A 15,092-nucleotide genomic window follows, 5' to 3' on the forward strand; every position below is an offset into this window, starting at 1 on the left:
CAGGAACATTCACTGATGTCACTTTGAAGGTCTGAGGCAGCAATTTTAGCATTATCTCAGTATCTGTTTATGATGGCGCTTGTGGCCTCAATGAGCCAATCAAGCTTCTCCTCAGATGCCTTGAGTAATTTAGAGGTTTAGTGCACATACTTAAGTCCGTCAGAGGCTTTGGTAGAGTATGGCTCAATATAGTCTTAATTTGCATATTTTTGCGATTTAGCAATGACTTTCTAGAAACCATTGCTGTTTCTTGTTTATCTCATCGTCACATTCCCAAAACTCTTTTAACTGCATTCCAACCTTGGTACACTTCTATCAGCACTAGCTAACTAACATGTCACATATCCAGTGAGAAATGGCAGCTACTAGCAGCAGAGACGTGTTATTATGGATCCCACTGCTTTTCTTGGCAAGTCCTGCCCTACTGCGCTGTGATTGGCTCGAGCACAAGACTTTATTCATTGAATCATAGCGTTTGGAGAGCAGGGGTATGAAATCCTTAGAAAAAAAGACAAAGTCCACAGCTCCACATTTAGTAGTATGTGGACACTTAGGGAAAGCTGACAGAGGAGCCTTAGCCCTGAGCTGTCGGCACCGACCCCACTGCACACCCTTTGGTTCTCTGGTGGACAAGCAGAGCAGAGCCTGGGTCAGGGGGGTATGCTAGAGACTGCATATGGAGCCAAGCAGCTGAAAGTCAAGAGTCGGGCATGCTGGAGGATTTACTAGGAGCTGGAGAGGCAGTTATAGCAAGTAAGAGGAGAGCCAGGGTCCACAGGGCATGTTGGAGAACCAGAGGGACGGCAGGAGGTCTAAGGGGTCTGTACCCTCAGCTGAGTGCCCGCTGTCAGCTGTCCTCCAGTGTCCACACACCCTTAGATGTGGAGCCTCCGACATGCTTGTGGGGCCTGGCTTTCCTCCCACCTGCTTTGACTGCCTCTCCAGCCCTGGCAAAGCCTCCAGATTTTTTCAAACAAAACATGTATCAAGACTCTATAAAATATTTATTCATTAAATTACCCGCACTGACAGAAAAAGCTTCCCAGCTATGGTCAGAATAAACCCTCTTGCATTGCATGAGCATGGACACCTGTCAATCCTAGCACTTGAATGCTATGCAGGGCGTGTCCTGCCAAAAAAGGTAGTTGGATTGTAGAGATGGGATTCTAAAAGGTTGTAGAGAGTAGTGCACTGTAGGAAACATAGGCCCTGATCACACATGAAGCATTTTAGAAGCTGGAGGCGGCTTTTTGTTATTGGTGTTAATAAGAATGAAGCTTTTTGCTCACTGTTTTTAGCTTGCTGCTCGCCTTGTGTTTCTGCGCTTTAGGCATCTGGCATTCTTCGGAGTGCTCTGAACTCCTTGAGTAGAAAAAACTTCAACTCAGAGCGGAAAAGCACCTCACATCATCTCTGCTTTTTTTTTTTTTTTTTTTTTTACCATTGTCCAATCGGATAATGTGAGAGGTTTACAGTTGGTGAACAATGCAGGAGAAACTGGTGGTGCCCAGCTGCTTGGCAGGACCACTGTAGTTAGTATTAATTTTTGTTATGCAAGCCCAACGATAGACAGCAGATTGTCAAACTGCCCCTGTGTCATCCTAAAATATGACTGGAAACGGCCATCATCGAGGCGAAGCTACTGGGCCAACTGGTGGTACTCCCCCTGATCACCCCTATAGTTGGGGTCTCATGTACCCACACAGATCTCTGTTCCCCTGTGCTCACATCACCTCTGCTTTTTTTCCCATTGTCCTGTCGGATTATTTGAGAGGCGGGCCTTCTGTGGTGGTCACGACAACAACTTTACAGTTGGTGAACAATGGAGAATAAACTGGTGTGTGAGCCACCCTTTTTTTAGGGTCTCATGTAGACCTACCCACACAGAGCTCCGTTTCCCTATGCCCAACGAACTATTTGCTCACAGCCTCTCACCCTCATCCAGAGGGGTCCATGTCATTGGTCCATCAGCCCATTGGTCCGACATCCCATTAGTCCAACGGTCTGCAGTGCTGACAGGCTCCCGGCGGGCGTATTTCTACCTTGATGAGCAACAGCAAGCACCCTCTGCCTGTCCATTTTAGCAACTGGCTGCTAGTTACTTTGAAAAAGGTTTAGCAACCTTCAAAACACTTCCTGTGTGGGCCTTAAATAGTAAAACTACCATTATAAATCTCCAGTATGATAGGTTGTGAACTAAAGTGGGCTCGTCTGAGACCTGAAACTCCCAGGCTGAAAATGAGACCCACTTTTGAGTAGCAGTAATAACACGAATCCAGCACATCCAAAGATAGGTCTTGCAGCTACTGAGAAATGAAACCATCAATCGGCAGCTCAGGTTAAAAGCAGAAAAGCCCAACCACATGCACACAAGTGACGTTAGCAACAGTTAGGTTAGCATGCAGAAAGTTCCTGCTGTTCTCCTGTGGTGCAAGTTAAGAGCATAGAGCTTCCTCATTCTGGATATTATATTAGTAATGTCAACATGTGACACTAGACGTAAGCTATGTCAGATTCAGTTTAAAACAAACCATCACCTTATTTAAATCTAAAGCTCTGACCACATGGCTAAATATTGGCTACCTCTGCACCCTCAGATAACTGGGATGGTTCCTTTTTGGGACATCCTCCAACCATTCGTTTTGTAATTTGTACAGTTTATAGCATAAAACACAAATTTTCATGTTGATCTCCCAATCGAGCACTCATTCCGGTTTCTACCCTACATGTGCCTGCACATGTCCCAATGGCGTCCTTCAGAAACCCGTCTACAGAGCCTGGAAATATTAGGAAAACCATCTGTGAGGCATCTAGTATGTAGCCTAGTTATGCAGTCATAATGACCTTTATGTACAAAACACATAGGCTACTGTACTTGCTGACAAAGACATTTCTTAAAGTGATGAAGTGAAAAGACCATCAGTCACTCAGTCACTACCTTCTCTTGTTGCAAGTGCTTCCTTAGTTTGCTCGGAGATTCTGCATTGACCTGCATGTTTGTAGTGAGCCTGTTCTTTGTTTAGGTCTATTTCCCCTGGACTGCTTATTATTGATTCAAGTGTTGCTACCTTCAAATCTTCTGTGACAGTTGCTGACAATGCCTTTAATGCAACAATCTTTCTGGCATGCTGATTTACTGGACCATACCATGTTTGCAGGTTTTAGGTCTTTTACTACAAATCATATGCAGTCATTTTTTTTCCTCAATAATTATATGCCAGGCATCCTTTGGCTTCCATCTATTTCTGTACAGTGTCAAAACAAACAACGCTTGTATCTGAAAAGCAGCTTGAAACACTTCAGTTGTGTAATCAATTAACATGGACATCAAGTTAGTTACAACAAAATCCTGCAGCTGGTTGGTACAGAGGCGCTGTAGGCGTCAATCCACCTAGCTCAGGGTGACCAAAGAAACATTAACTTCTACCAGCTACAAGCAGATGACAACAACAGTGCTTGGGAAATAGCCAGATTGCAGCAGGGATTTCCCACGCTCGAGGCACTTGACATTACGAGCGTGGGGCTATCCCCACAAAAAGAGGCCTCTAGAGCAAAGTGCATTTGAAACACAATTTTAAATCTATTATATTCAGCCACTGACCTTAAGTATTGTGATAATATCATATCGTGGTTCTTCTGGTGATTGCCAGCTATACTCAGTATCACTAGAACCTTTACCCCAAATGACCAGTCGTCTTTATTCTTAACTATAATGGTAGGCTACTTGGACAAAAGCTAATGCAGACTGAATGTTCACTGTTATATTATTTAATCTAGTTTCAAGAGTCTGCTACTTAAGTTTTATAATACACGAAAATATACGGAAGTCAATGGGAAAAATGCATTCAAATTTCTGAAACACAGCAGCATGCTTAGTTTTGATGTCAAATTTTGGGATTTGTAATAAATGGGCTAAAAGATGCAAAAGCATAGGTATGGTCTTTTAAGCACAATTGACACTGATGTTTTATGATAAAATACTTTCTAACATATCTTTTTTCTTCTTCTCATCTGCCAACTGCAGGAAGGAGCAGGGAGAGTCGACCACAAGGTTTGTAATTGCTGCTGCACTGTCTTCTGTTATGTTGTAGCTCTGTAATTTAGGGGTCAGGCAGAGTTCTGGATAGTTCCTTAGTAACATTTTTCCCCTCAATTTTAGCTTTGATTAAAGTAAAGGTCTTATGTGGCTGCTTGACACATACGATTTTAGAAGGTTGGCATCTTTTTTTAAAGAACACAAAAAAAGACATGTTTATATTCCTTGAAAGAATCATTTACCTGTGAAATTACCTTTTTGTATTTTAATCACTCACAGTGTGTTGCCTTGAATTTTTGAGATTTTTATGAATTAGTCATTAGGGACCACACTGTTCGACAGTTTATAAACTGTCATTAAACACAGCCCCTGAGGGGCGTTGGTCGCTTAGTGGTAGAGCAGGCGCCCCATATACAAGGCTGTTGCCGCAGCAGCCCGGGCTCGAGTCCAGCCTGTGGCCCTTTGCTGCATGTCATCCCCTCTCTCTCTCTCTCTCTCTCTCTCTCTCTCTCTCTCTCTCTCTCTCTCTACCCCCTTCACACTTGGCTGTCCTATCCATTAAAGGCAAAATGCCTTTAAAAAAAACAAAACAAAACACAGCCCCTGATTACTGTGAGAAAAACGTTTTCTTCGCGTATTCAAGGCAACACACAGTGAGTAATTGCTACACAATTGGTCATTTTCAGGTGAAGTACTCCTTTGAGCCTGAGTATATTGATTTTGTGGACACTAAAGCCTTGTTTCCACCAAACACATCTGGTATGGTACCTTTGGAACCAGAAGTAACCCTTCAGACATGGTACCTAGACCCTAGCGTTTCCACTGCAAACAGTACCCTTTCATATAGGTGCCGTTGTTGTCACTCACTGCTCCGTCCAGCTCTCACTGTATTTCTTCCTTTATCAGTCTGCACCATTGTTTATCGTCCACAGAACAGGGTTATACACCCACATTTTCAGAAAAAAATAAAACAGGCTGCAATGAGAGTCTCTCTCCATGGGATATTTAAAAACAGTGGCTTTGTGCATTCAGTCCTTCTCAGCCAAGCTCAGGGGTTAAGTGTTACTAGAGCCCACAGGAAACACTTGATGATCCTCTTATTGCATAGAATAGTTCCACTGGTACCATCCACAACTTTTCACAGTGGAGACAGAAAAAAACCCCAAACTGAACCGTATTGTAAGGCTAGGTGGAAACGTGGCTTAAGAGGCAATACAACAAGCTGTAATCACCACACTGACATATTATCACCTTATAAAGTCTGGGCAAACATGTAAGCAAACAGTTGCTCATTTACACACCCAGCAGAATTGGAGCAACATTAGCGTTGATTTCGCTGAATTTCTTGTTACCTTATTAGCTGATTTTTAGTCTTTAGCTAGTCGCTTATTTTGTCTGCTGATGCTAGGCAGGTAGCGCACACTGTGGGTTTAACAGCTTTTTCACAGTTTTGAGGTTGAGTGCAGTGAGAGTTTACGGAAAGAGTAAAGTTGCATCTGTAAAACCAAAACAATGAGCTAAAAGACGCTAAAACACTCCACATTGTTCACATTACAACCACATTATCATTTTTTTAATTCATAATATAAATACACTGAATAGTGCAGCTTTATAGTATAGTAGCAAGGTATCAAAAACATACTCTTGCTATCATATCACCACTTACATGCCAATTTATTCAGAAAAATCCAAATGCGATTAATGATATCCAGCCCTGTATGGAGGTCAATGTTAGGAGGTGTGAACAGCAATGTGTGATGAAGCATAGACTTTTACACTGGCACTCTGTATGACTCATTGTTTTATCTCTCCATTTGGTGCTACCATCTATCTTTCTTTTATATCACTTGTTCTCCTCTCAAAAACACACACATACATGCACTTGCTGAGGCTCGCAAATATAAGCAGTCACACACGTACTCATATGTATTTTCTTTTGTATTTTTTAACCATCCTCTGGCCTCAGGTGTCTATTATACTCTGATTAGAAAGTATGTTTAGTCTCTCCTCATATTGCCAAATTTTCTAATGATACCCTGATGGTAGTCTTTTAGCTGATGTGTTTCTAAAATCACAAGGGAAGGACTGTGTGCAGGGCAGTGAGGGCTGTGTGATGTAATATGTTGTGTTTGCAGTTATGAAACACTGAGTAAACTGTAAACCACCGCAGCAATCTGAAGGCTGCCGTACTTTTTTCCAGAGAGCCTCATGTCATATATGAAGTATACCACATTGCAGGAAATGCCAAAGAATGTGAAAAGTCAATAAAAAAATGTGTTAAGGAGACTGAAATTTTAGAGATTCAGCCTTGTCTGCACACAGGCAAGAGCAGAATTCATCCCACGCAATCCTAAGCACGTCTTCCCTAACTCCCGACTCTATTTACATCTCCACGGCAGAGCTAGAGAGGACAATAAAAGCCACATGGTACAGTCCAGCTGACGCTACCTCACTTTATTTATTAGGTAGATGTATTTATTAATCTTCAAAGAAATATATCACAGAAGCGCAGTGATAAAACGCAGCAGTAAAACAAAGAATATAATGAAAAAGCAAAGCAAAAGTGCTGCATCTTAGTACCCGCGGTGAACCCACAAGTGTGTCTAAAGGTTATTGGCCTGGCAGTGGTGACTCAGGCACTTGTTGCCATGGCCCAGCTGAATTCGCATAGTTAAATGGGGGATATCGACATGAAGTGCGTGAGTCACCAAATTGCAGCCTTTTTCAAATGGTGCTGTAGATGTTCATTTTCCTCTACTAAGCTCAATTGCCTCCGTTCTGCTGCTTCCAAATGTCAGTGGTCGTCAAATTGAAGCGGCAACAGAAACTCTGCTGTATTACTTTGTACTTCGCAGCCTTCCTGCATACAGTCTTGCAAAGGATCATTGCATTTACATGTCACTTAAATTGAGTGTGTGATTCAGGTTGACCTAATGCAAAGCCAAACAAGAAATAAGGAGTAAAAAGTGTAAAGGGGCAAAGTAAAAAGGGCGAGGAGTAAGGAATAAGAAGCGCTATGTTTCACCTCACAAAACACTCAGAGGTAAATATTTTCTCTCCTCCGTTTCTGCATCATGTAACACATCACCGTATGTCTATCTCCCTTTGATTTCTTAGTAAAATTCATAGTAATAAACAGAAGCTACTGAGGAGGCGTACCACTCGGAAACATAGGTACTCAGCGTTTCTGCTCCCCTGTTACGTGACATTTTTTATTTGGGAATGCTGACTAATTCTTGGTGCATGGGTAACTGTAGGAGGCTGTGCGGCCTCGGAGAGGCCAGAGTACTCAAATGTTGCAGGGAGACATCAGTCGCCTTTATAGTATAATACACTATCTGCCTTTGTTTGGTCTTTGCCTGAGCAATGCGCTACTTCTGCCTGTTGTGATTTTGGTTTTAACTACATTTGCTCACAGAATATTTGTACCAGGTTTCACTCTTACCAGCAGATCCTGTGAAATAATGAACATTTCTAAGCCGTTTTCTGACTGTAGAGGGATCCAAATTATTTGACATCATAGACCACCATCATTTTTTCCTTCACACAGCTCCTGGTGTTAACATCACAACTGCGTGTTACACTGTAATCCCCGTATTTCAGATACAGACTCTAAACTCTATGGTTGCAGTCATTCAAACACATCATGTGCCTTTATATCCACAATCACAAGATAAGTCTGGTGATATTCTATATTTTTTCTTGACAACAAATACATTGAGAAGACCAAAACCAGCATTAGATTAGTCCTAATTAGTATTGCAATAAAGCCAAAGCCTTAAATATTTTATTCTTCTGTGCCATTGAGCTTCATTGTGCAAATTCTGTTAAAAACACGTTAATGAGCCACACTGTGTCAGTGGGTGACATGTTCCTTCTTTACCATGAACACACACTGTGATTTATTTTGAGTCAGTTCCACATACATCGTCCTGCTGATGTATGTCCTCACTAGAGCACCAAATGTGTATTAATCCGTAGCTGAAAGTAGTCCCCGACAAAAGCACCATTTACTCCTGTTTGAGACTCATTTGATAAATCCTACAGTGCCCAGGTGTTTCAGGAAATGGCCGAGCCCTTCTTAAAAAAACGTAAACATATATTTTTAAAGATTTACATTTTCAGAGGGAACCAGTGAGCATGTTCCGCAGACAGGGCTGAAAGTCAGATTGAAAACAACACATTGTTGGTTTTGGTCTTGTTATTCAATTTGGTGAGAACAGGAAAAATATAGATACAAGCCTTATCCTTTGATGTAAACGTCTCATGTACAACCCAATATACAGCACCCCTTTTAAATGAGCCATGCCTGATGCTTGTGCGCTGCCTTTGCATGCAGTCATTATATATAGCTGCACAAACACAGAGTCAGCCACTCATTTACTTTCTCTACACTCATTTTCCTCTTCCTTCACTTCCCACAAGTCATTTTCATTTATTTTTTCCCCATGTTCTCACTCTTTCATGACACGTTACATGGAACATATGTGCAATGACTCATTAAGATTTAAAGGTCTAGTGTGTAGGATGTAGGGACATCTAGTGGTGAGGATGCAGATTGCATCCGACTGGAACTTCTCCCTTGTGCCAAGCGTATAGGAGAACTACAGTGGCTGACGCAAAGATTAAACAAAAAGGGGAATGACTCTATCTTGAGGATAGTGGGAACTGGATACAGGGCTAAAGGCAGCATATGCAGCCAAAAACAGCTTGATTTCCATAGCATAAAGTTACCCAGACCTTATGCATCATGGGCCCCATAGAGCAAGTAGGGCAGCCAAGTGCCTAACTTCCAGTTATACACGAATGAAAACATAGTTAGAAATATTATAATCCATTTCTGCCAATTTATCCTGCACACTGGACCTTTTAAATGGTGATTAGTTGTACGGTAAGGTGCGAAACATATCATACAATAATCACAAATTAAAGTATTTAACAATTTAATAGCAACATGCTAATTAATTGGTCACATAGAATAACATACTGTAGCTACTGTAAGGGACACATCAAGGCACAAACAACACCACACAGTTAAAGCATCACCTAACCTGATCTTGCATTTTGTGTCAAGCACCTGCTGCAATGCTGCGATGCATGCTAGTCTTTCTCCATCATGTCCTGCAGCCCTTCACCCTCATATTAGCAGATAAAGAATGATGACTGAATGATGACATATGACATGATCATGTAAAGGAAAAGCATTTTGCCAAAAGTCTTGGGTAATTAATGTTGTTGCCCTAAAACTTACACCATTAACATATCTTCATCTGTCATTCCACCTCCTCACAACATCATTCCCTTCATATTCCTCTCCACACTCCAACTCCCCTCTGTGCCTGCCACTGTTCATCCCCCTTTCACTCTACAGTCAGAAGCTGAGCTTCAAGGAGCGGGTGAGGATGGCGAGCCCCCGAGGTCAGAGCATCAAGAACAGGCAGACGTCTTCAGTGAACGACCGGCGCTCTCCGGTGGCTGATGCTGGGACAGAGGGCACCAGCCCTGCTAAGGTGCAGAAGAGCTGGAGCTTCAACGACCGCACACGCTTCAGACCCTCACTCCGCCTTAAGAGCCAGTCGCGCTCCACCACTGATGGTGAGTGACTCTGTCCAATCATTCCACTTCCAGACAATTGTTCCACATAGCTTTTCATTCATTAGCAGTAGTCGGTTGGTTTTTAGATTGGTACAAATTCAAGGTAGAATTTGTTGTCATTGTCTCCATACATGGTGCTGAGCACAGTCCTGCCAGTGAACTTGAAGAAAAAAAGCTTTTTGAAGCAGCATGCTAAAACTGTCTTAAAGAAAATATACAAATTTTGAAAAAAATATGCATGTACACTTTCTTGTCTGTAGTTAGATGAGAAGATCAACACCATGCTCGATATGAAACTACAACCAAGACATGGTTAGTTTTGTTTTAGCATATAGACTGGGAGCAGGCGGACCAGCTAGCCTCTGACTAAAGGTTAAAAAATTCACCTATCAGTACCTCCATTTAACCCCTTAAGTCTTGTTTTCAGTCCAAACAAAAACTTCAAGTTGTAGTTGTATGGTTGGATATGTGCTGGACTATTTCTTGAGCAGGCAGGGGAACTTCTTGTCAGCTTGAGGTTGCCAGGCAATGAAACAGTAGGCTACAGAGGTGTTATTTTTTACCTTTGGACAGAACCAAGCTTGCTGTTTCCCTGTGTTCCTGGAACTCACAGCAAGAAAGCAAATAAAAAATGTTGAACTACTCCTTTAAGTCAAAGCATGAACTGACTGAATCCCTGGTCGAGACACTGAGGTGTACTGACCGACCATTCAACCCGCCAGAGCTGGTTTTGCCCACTAATTCAGGCAGCTGAGTGGAGGATTGCTAATGGTTGTTTGCACTTCCTTCCTTTGGCCTAGCAGTGCCGGCCTGGCAAGCCCTCCTGGGTAACGGCCAGTTGGTGTTTGTGGTGGGTGGACTGATGGATTGATGGACGGAGGGAGTGTTGAGCTCCAGCAGCCTCATGGGGTGTCAGAGCCAGCCAGCTGGCTGAGGCCTGCATGTGAAGAGAAATCAATAACCAAGCTAGCCAAAACCAAACTGGTTGGCTGGTTAGCCACTCTCCGTCTGATCATTCACTGTCACTGACATGTTGGCTAACTGAGATGTTAGAAGAAGGGAAACATTTCCCTTTCATTATAACTTTATTTGAAGTGTAATCAGAAGTTATTTTAGAGCTGGTTTAGAAAGAGATCTGTAAAAGGCCAAAAAAAAGGCAGAGTTTGAAAATGCAGCCTCCTCCTGCAGCTCTCCCCTCTTTGTCCTGAGCCCCTCCCATCAGACGACCACAGATATATGCAGATGTTTCATACAGTGACCCAGTACTTCTCATACATTTTTTATTTATCTTTATTTCATTGTGGAGCTGCCAGCAGTGCATTCACTCAGCCCCTCCTTTCCCCATTTTCTCTCTCTATTTATCAGACCAAAAATGAGACAAGAATTAGCCAGCTAGCCACTCTGCGGTCCCTCAAGCTTGCTTTCCACCACTGTGAACTGTGTCTCAGGGAAGAGAGCACACACTATCGGGACGCCGCTTTGGTTGGCAACTGTAGTGGCTTGAATTTGGCCAGCACAAACCCCCTAGCACTGGGTGTCACAGTGGGCTGGTGGTCAGCAGCAGCGCTGGATCTAAGCAGTGTCACAGCAGCAACAGAAAGTTTGCTGATACTGCTGCTAGTTGGGGCTGGTAGGTCCAGACCTTTGCCGATATTGACACATGCTTTACTTTGCTTATTGTCAGACTCTCTTTTAGATTCACTTTCTCAAAGTATGTCTTCCTATTTTGGGTTGCTTTGCAGTGTAGGCAGTTGTTGCCAATACTGGCAACTTTCTCTACAGGATTCTCTGCCGTTGAATCAGACTTTTGCTGAAAGGATGTGACCGTGAATCTGCATTTGTAGCACAGCCCATAGGAACACCCTCTCTCTGAAATGACTTGTGATTGGCCAAAGTCTTCAGTCATAGACTAGATTTTTTGACCGACAACAGAGCCAAGAGGTGCAAAAGTCTAGTTTTCTTTCAGTCCCCATGGATTACAATATGCTCAAAGTTTATCACTGGATTTTTGCCCAATTTTGCCAAAATTATACCACCTGCCCCGACTGTAATGGAAACTAATCTGTTTTGTTTATTGGAGCAAATCACTAATCAGCACTGCCTTACGTTTTCATCAGGTGACACACTATCCAGGCCACTAACTATCTTAATAATCAGTGCCTTTGTGCCTTTGAATCATTGTCACACATATAAACACTTCAGCCCATGCAGATCCTACATGCTGTGACCTATTCAACAGTGCTTATCTGAGGCTTTTGTGTGAACCAATTAAATAGCTCAACTCTACGGTCTCTCTTCAGCTCTTGTATTGTAACGCTCTGCTTACCTCTTCAGAGTTTCGTAACTCATCAGACCCATAAACAGAGCTGCATTGTCACAAAGTTGCATTGTTAACAATATATCTGCAGGCACACTTAAGGCCTGTTCTTTACAAATATCTCAAAACGTGGTTTCTTCTTTCTTCTTTAGTCTGTAAGAGCAACCTTTCTGCCTGACCTCAACAAAATCTAAATGCTCCTCCTTGTCTGTGTTCTCTCTCCTGAGCAGCAGACTCCAACATGGCGGCGGAGGATGGCTTCGATGAGAAAGGCTGTCACTGTGACATCTCAGTGGAGGACTTGCTGCCCTCGGTCAAGTCTGTCATTAGAGCTGTCAGGTGAGTCAAAGGAAATTAGGCTTTCTCCTTCAGTCCAACTAATACTGTATTTTTCTACCACAAAAGTCACATGCAAACAAACGCTGATAGCAACCCACAGCCTTCTGGCAGCAATCTCGATTGACCGTGCTCAGGGGATTAAAGCGACCGGAAGATAGAATAGAAGATTTGTTAATTTTTAACGTCAGCTGTTACGAGACATTGTACTGGCTTTGATCTGAATTTAGGAGATGACGTCATAGTTTTCCAAACACTCCGTTTTACATGTCCACACAGATATTAAGTAACTGGAGTATTAAAAAAATCTGCACCTTTGGCTGCAGACAAGAGGCCAAAACATAGAGCAAAATGTCTGATGACTGGTGGGCTGTTTGATCTTTGAGTCCAACTACACCGTCACAGTCCTGATGAAGCACATTTACTGAGTTTTCAAACTGTTAAAAGATAATACCTAAACTGTTTACAGCTTGTACTGTTTCTTAATTAATCCCAAATACTTAATCTTCAAGATTGGCTCTTTTTTTTTATTGCTGATCCCTTCCCCCAAAAAAACATTCACTTGAACTCTCTTGAACTTTGCCTTGAGGCTCCACAGGTGCATAAATTCAGAGAACTGCTTTTTTAGAGTGATAGTTTTACATGCACACAGCTAAAGTAAGCAGCCACAACCTCACTGGATGTTTTCAGACATTCAATGAGGTGGTTGTTCAGGTGTTCTGACTGTTTGCATTGGTGTGAAGAAACACTTTAAAAACAAGAAAAATAAAGGTAGGGTTTGATGTTTTCATTAGCTACAGTGAACTATTCCAGCTTCAGACTATGTAAGAGCTCCCCCTTGTGGCTGATGTGCCTCTGCTGTTTGCACAGGATAATGAAGTTCCATGTAGCCAAGAAGAAGTTTAAGGAGACCCTGCGTCCTTATGATGTCAAGGATGTGATTGAACAGTACTCTGCCGGTCACTTGGACATGCTGTGCCGCATCAAGAGCCTGCAGACCAGGTAGACAGATTGAACACTCCACATGACAACAACACCCGACAGACTTGAATCCTCAAGTCTCTGCTGTCTAACCAGAGCTGTATGACCACACAGTCACTGATACATCTGTATCTTGGTGTGTGTGTGTGTGTGTGTGTATGTGTGTGTATGGGTCCTGCACTCATACCTTAAACATACATGGGTTTATGTACACAAATATCTGTTTGTTTTCTGCATTTTGTTATTTTTAATATATGCACACGTGTACCTCTACGTGTCTGTGTTCCCTTTGCCTCTCTCACAGGCTGGATATGATAGTCGGCCCACAGACCCTGAGCAGCCGAGCCAAGTCCTTTTCCTCCCCCTCCTCGCCTGTTTATTACAGCCGGGGAAGAAAGAACTCCACCCAGGGGTCAGAATGCCCCCCCATCCCTCACATGTCAAATGGGTTCAGTTCACTTCTCATTCATTAAACTCAGGACATGGTTTGTCCTTAAAAATATGACAGTGAAAAAGCTGGATTTAAAGAAGGCTGAAGTTTGTTCTTTGAGTTGATTGATCTGGAAGTGAAATGAAACCTTTCTTCCAGCCCAGTCTGATAGAAATACATGAAATGGACACAAACTCCTTGTGTCAAGGTGCTGGATACAAAATGAGTTAAAGTTATGCATTGACGATACGAAAATAATGCCAGCGCAAAGTCAGTGAGGACCTTTTTGGTGGTTGACACACAAATATTAAGAGCGAGTATCTTCTGAGTAGGGCAGACTTTCAACCAGTAGACCACTGCGTTTCCATTTTAAACCAAAAATTGTGGGCTTTACATAACTACGCAAAGTACTTGACGTAGTTACTTAGCATAATTAGGCAAAGTACTTGATTCAGCTACCACTAGACTAGACACTAGACCATATGACTTTAGTAAGACAAACTCTTATATTGAACAGATGTTGCATTTTTGTTTGGAATGAAAATCGGGTGACCAATATTTTAAATGTCTAACGACGTTTTGCAGATGTTGGGTTTTGTTCTCCATAACCTACGACTAAATGTCGGTATTCTATGTCAAGATGACAATTGCATATGACGTTTGGAGAGACACGAACAAAATACTAATATCATCAGTTGTCAGTATTCTATGTCAAATAAACGTTAGCATTAGACGTTGTCCTGACAACTAAGGTCCCATATGTAGTTATTTCAACCAAAACCATGATCTTTTCCGAACCAAGTACTTTGTTGTTCTCTAAACCTAACCAAGTGTCTTTATTAACCTAGACCAAACCAAACTGCGACTACGCCACAACAATACTGTGACCGTCCGTAATAAAGTTTGCATTGGCATTATTTTCATTTTAAACACATTTCGTGTGCATCACCAGGTAACGCGTTCTTAAGAAGTCGTGTTCATTCCACGTATTTCTGTGAGACTGTGTTGGTTCCTTACACATGTACTGTTCTTTTCTCACAGACTTCTGTCGTGGATATAGAGTAATTCACTAACACAACTCAATGAAAATGCAAGATATTGAGTTTGGTTGTGGCTTTTACTTCTTTTTTATCTGGTGAAATCTGGGAAATTCTGGGATCCTCGTTTCAACCCAACACATGTCACACAGAAACATCTTCTGTAGCACACACACTCACACACACACACACACACACACACACACACACACACACACATACACACAAACTAGTTCCTCAATGCACACCTGGCATTGCTGCAGTAACACTGACCCCTGCTGTTGTTGAGTGTTAACTGGAGCTGCTGCATGCAGTTCATACTGTATCTTCTGCAGCGAGCACTGATCAGTTTTGCAGACA

General features: G+C 42.3%; 1 protein-coding gene across 2 annotated transcripts in view; it reads left to right on the forward strand.

Annotated features, from left to right (window-relative positions):
• Positions 1–15,092, forward strand: part of kcnq5b (potassium voltage-gated channel, KQT-like subfamily, member 5b) — a 168,348-nt gene that overhangs the window by 143,791 nt on the left and 9,465 nt on the right. For both annotated transcript variants that reach the window (XM_049571783.1, XM_049571784.1), the window contains exons 9-12: positions 4,025–4,051; positions 9,408–9,631; positions 12,179–12,287; positions 13,155–13,286. In XM_049571783.1, coding sequence (XP_049427740.1) covers positions 4,025–4,051; positions 9,408–9,631; positions 12,179–12,287; positions 13,155–13,286 — 492 coding nt within the window. The remainder of the gene's footprint in view (positions 1–4,024; positions 4,052–9,407; positions 9,632–12,178; positions 12,288–13,154; positions 13,287–15,092) is intronic.

Source organism: Epinephelus fuscoguttatus, linkage group LG3 (assembly GCF_011397635.1).
Source record: "Epinephelus fuscoguttatus linkage group LG3, E.fuscoguttatus.final_Chr_v1".
Classification (NCBI taxonomy): Eukaryota; Metazoa; Chordata; class Actinopteri; order Perciformes; family Serranidae; genus Epinephelus; species Epinephelus fuscoguttatus.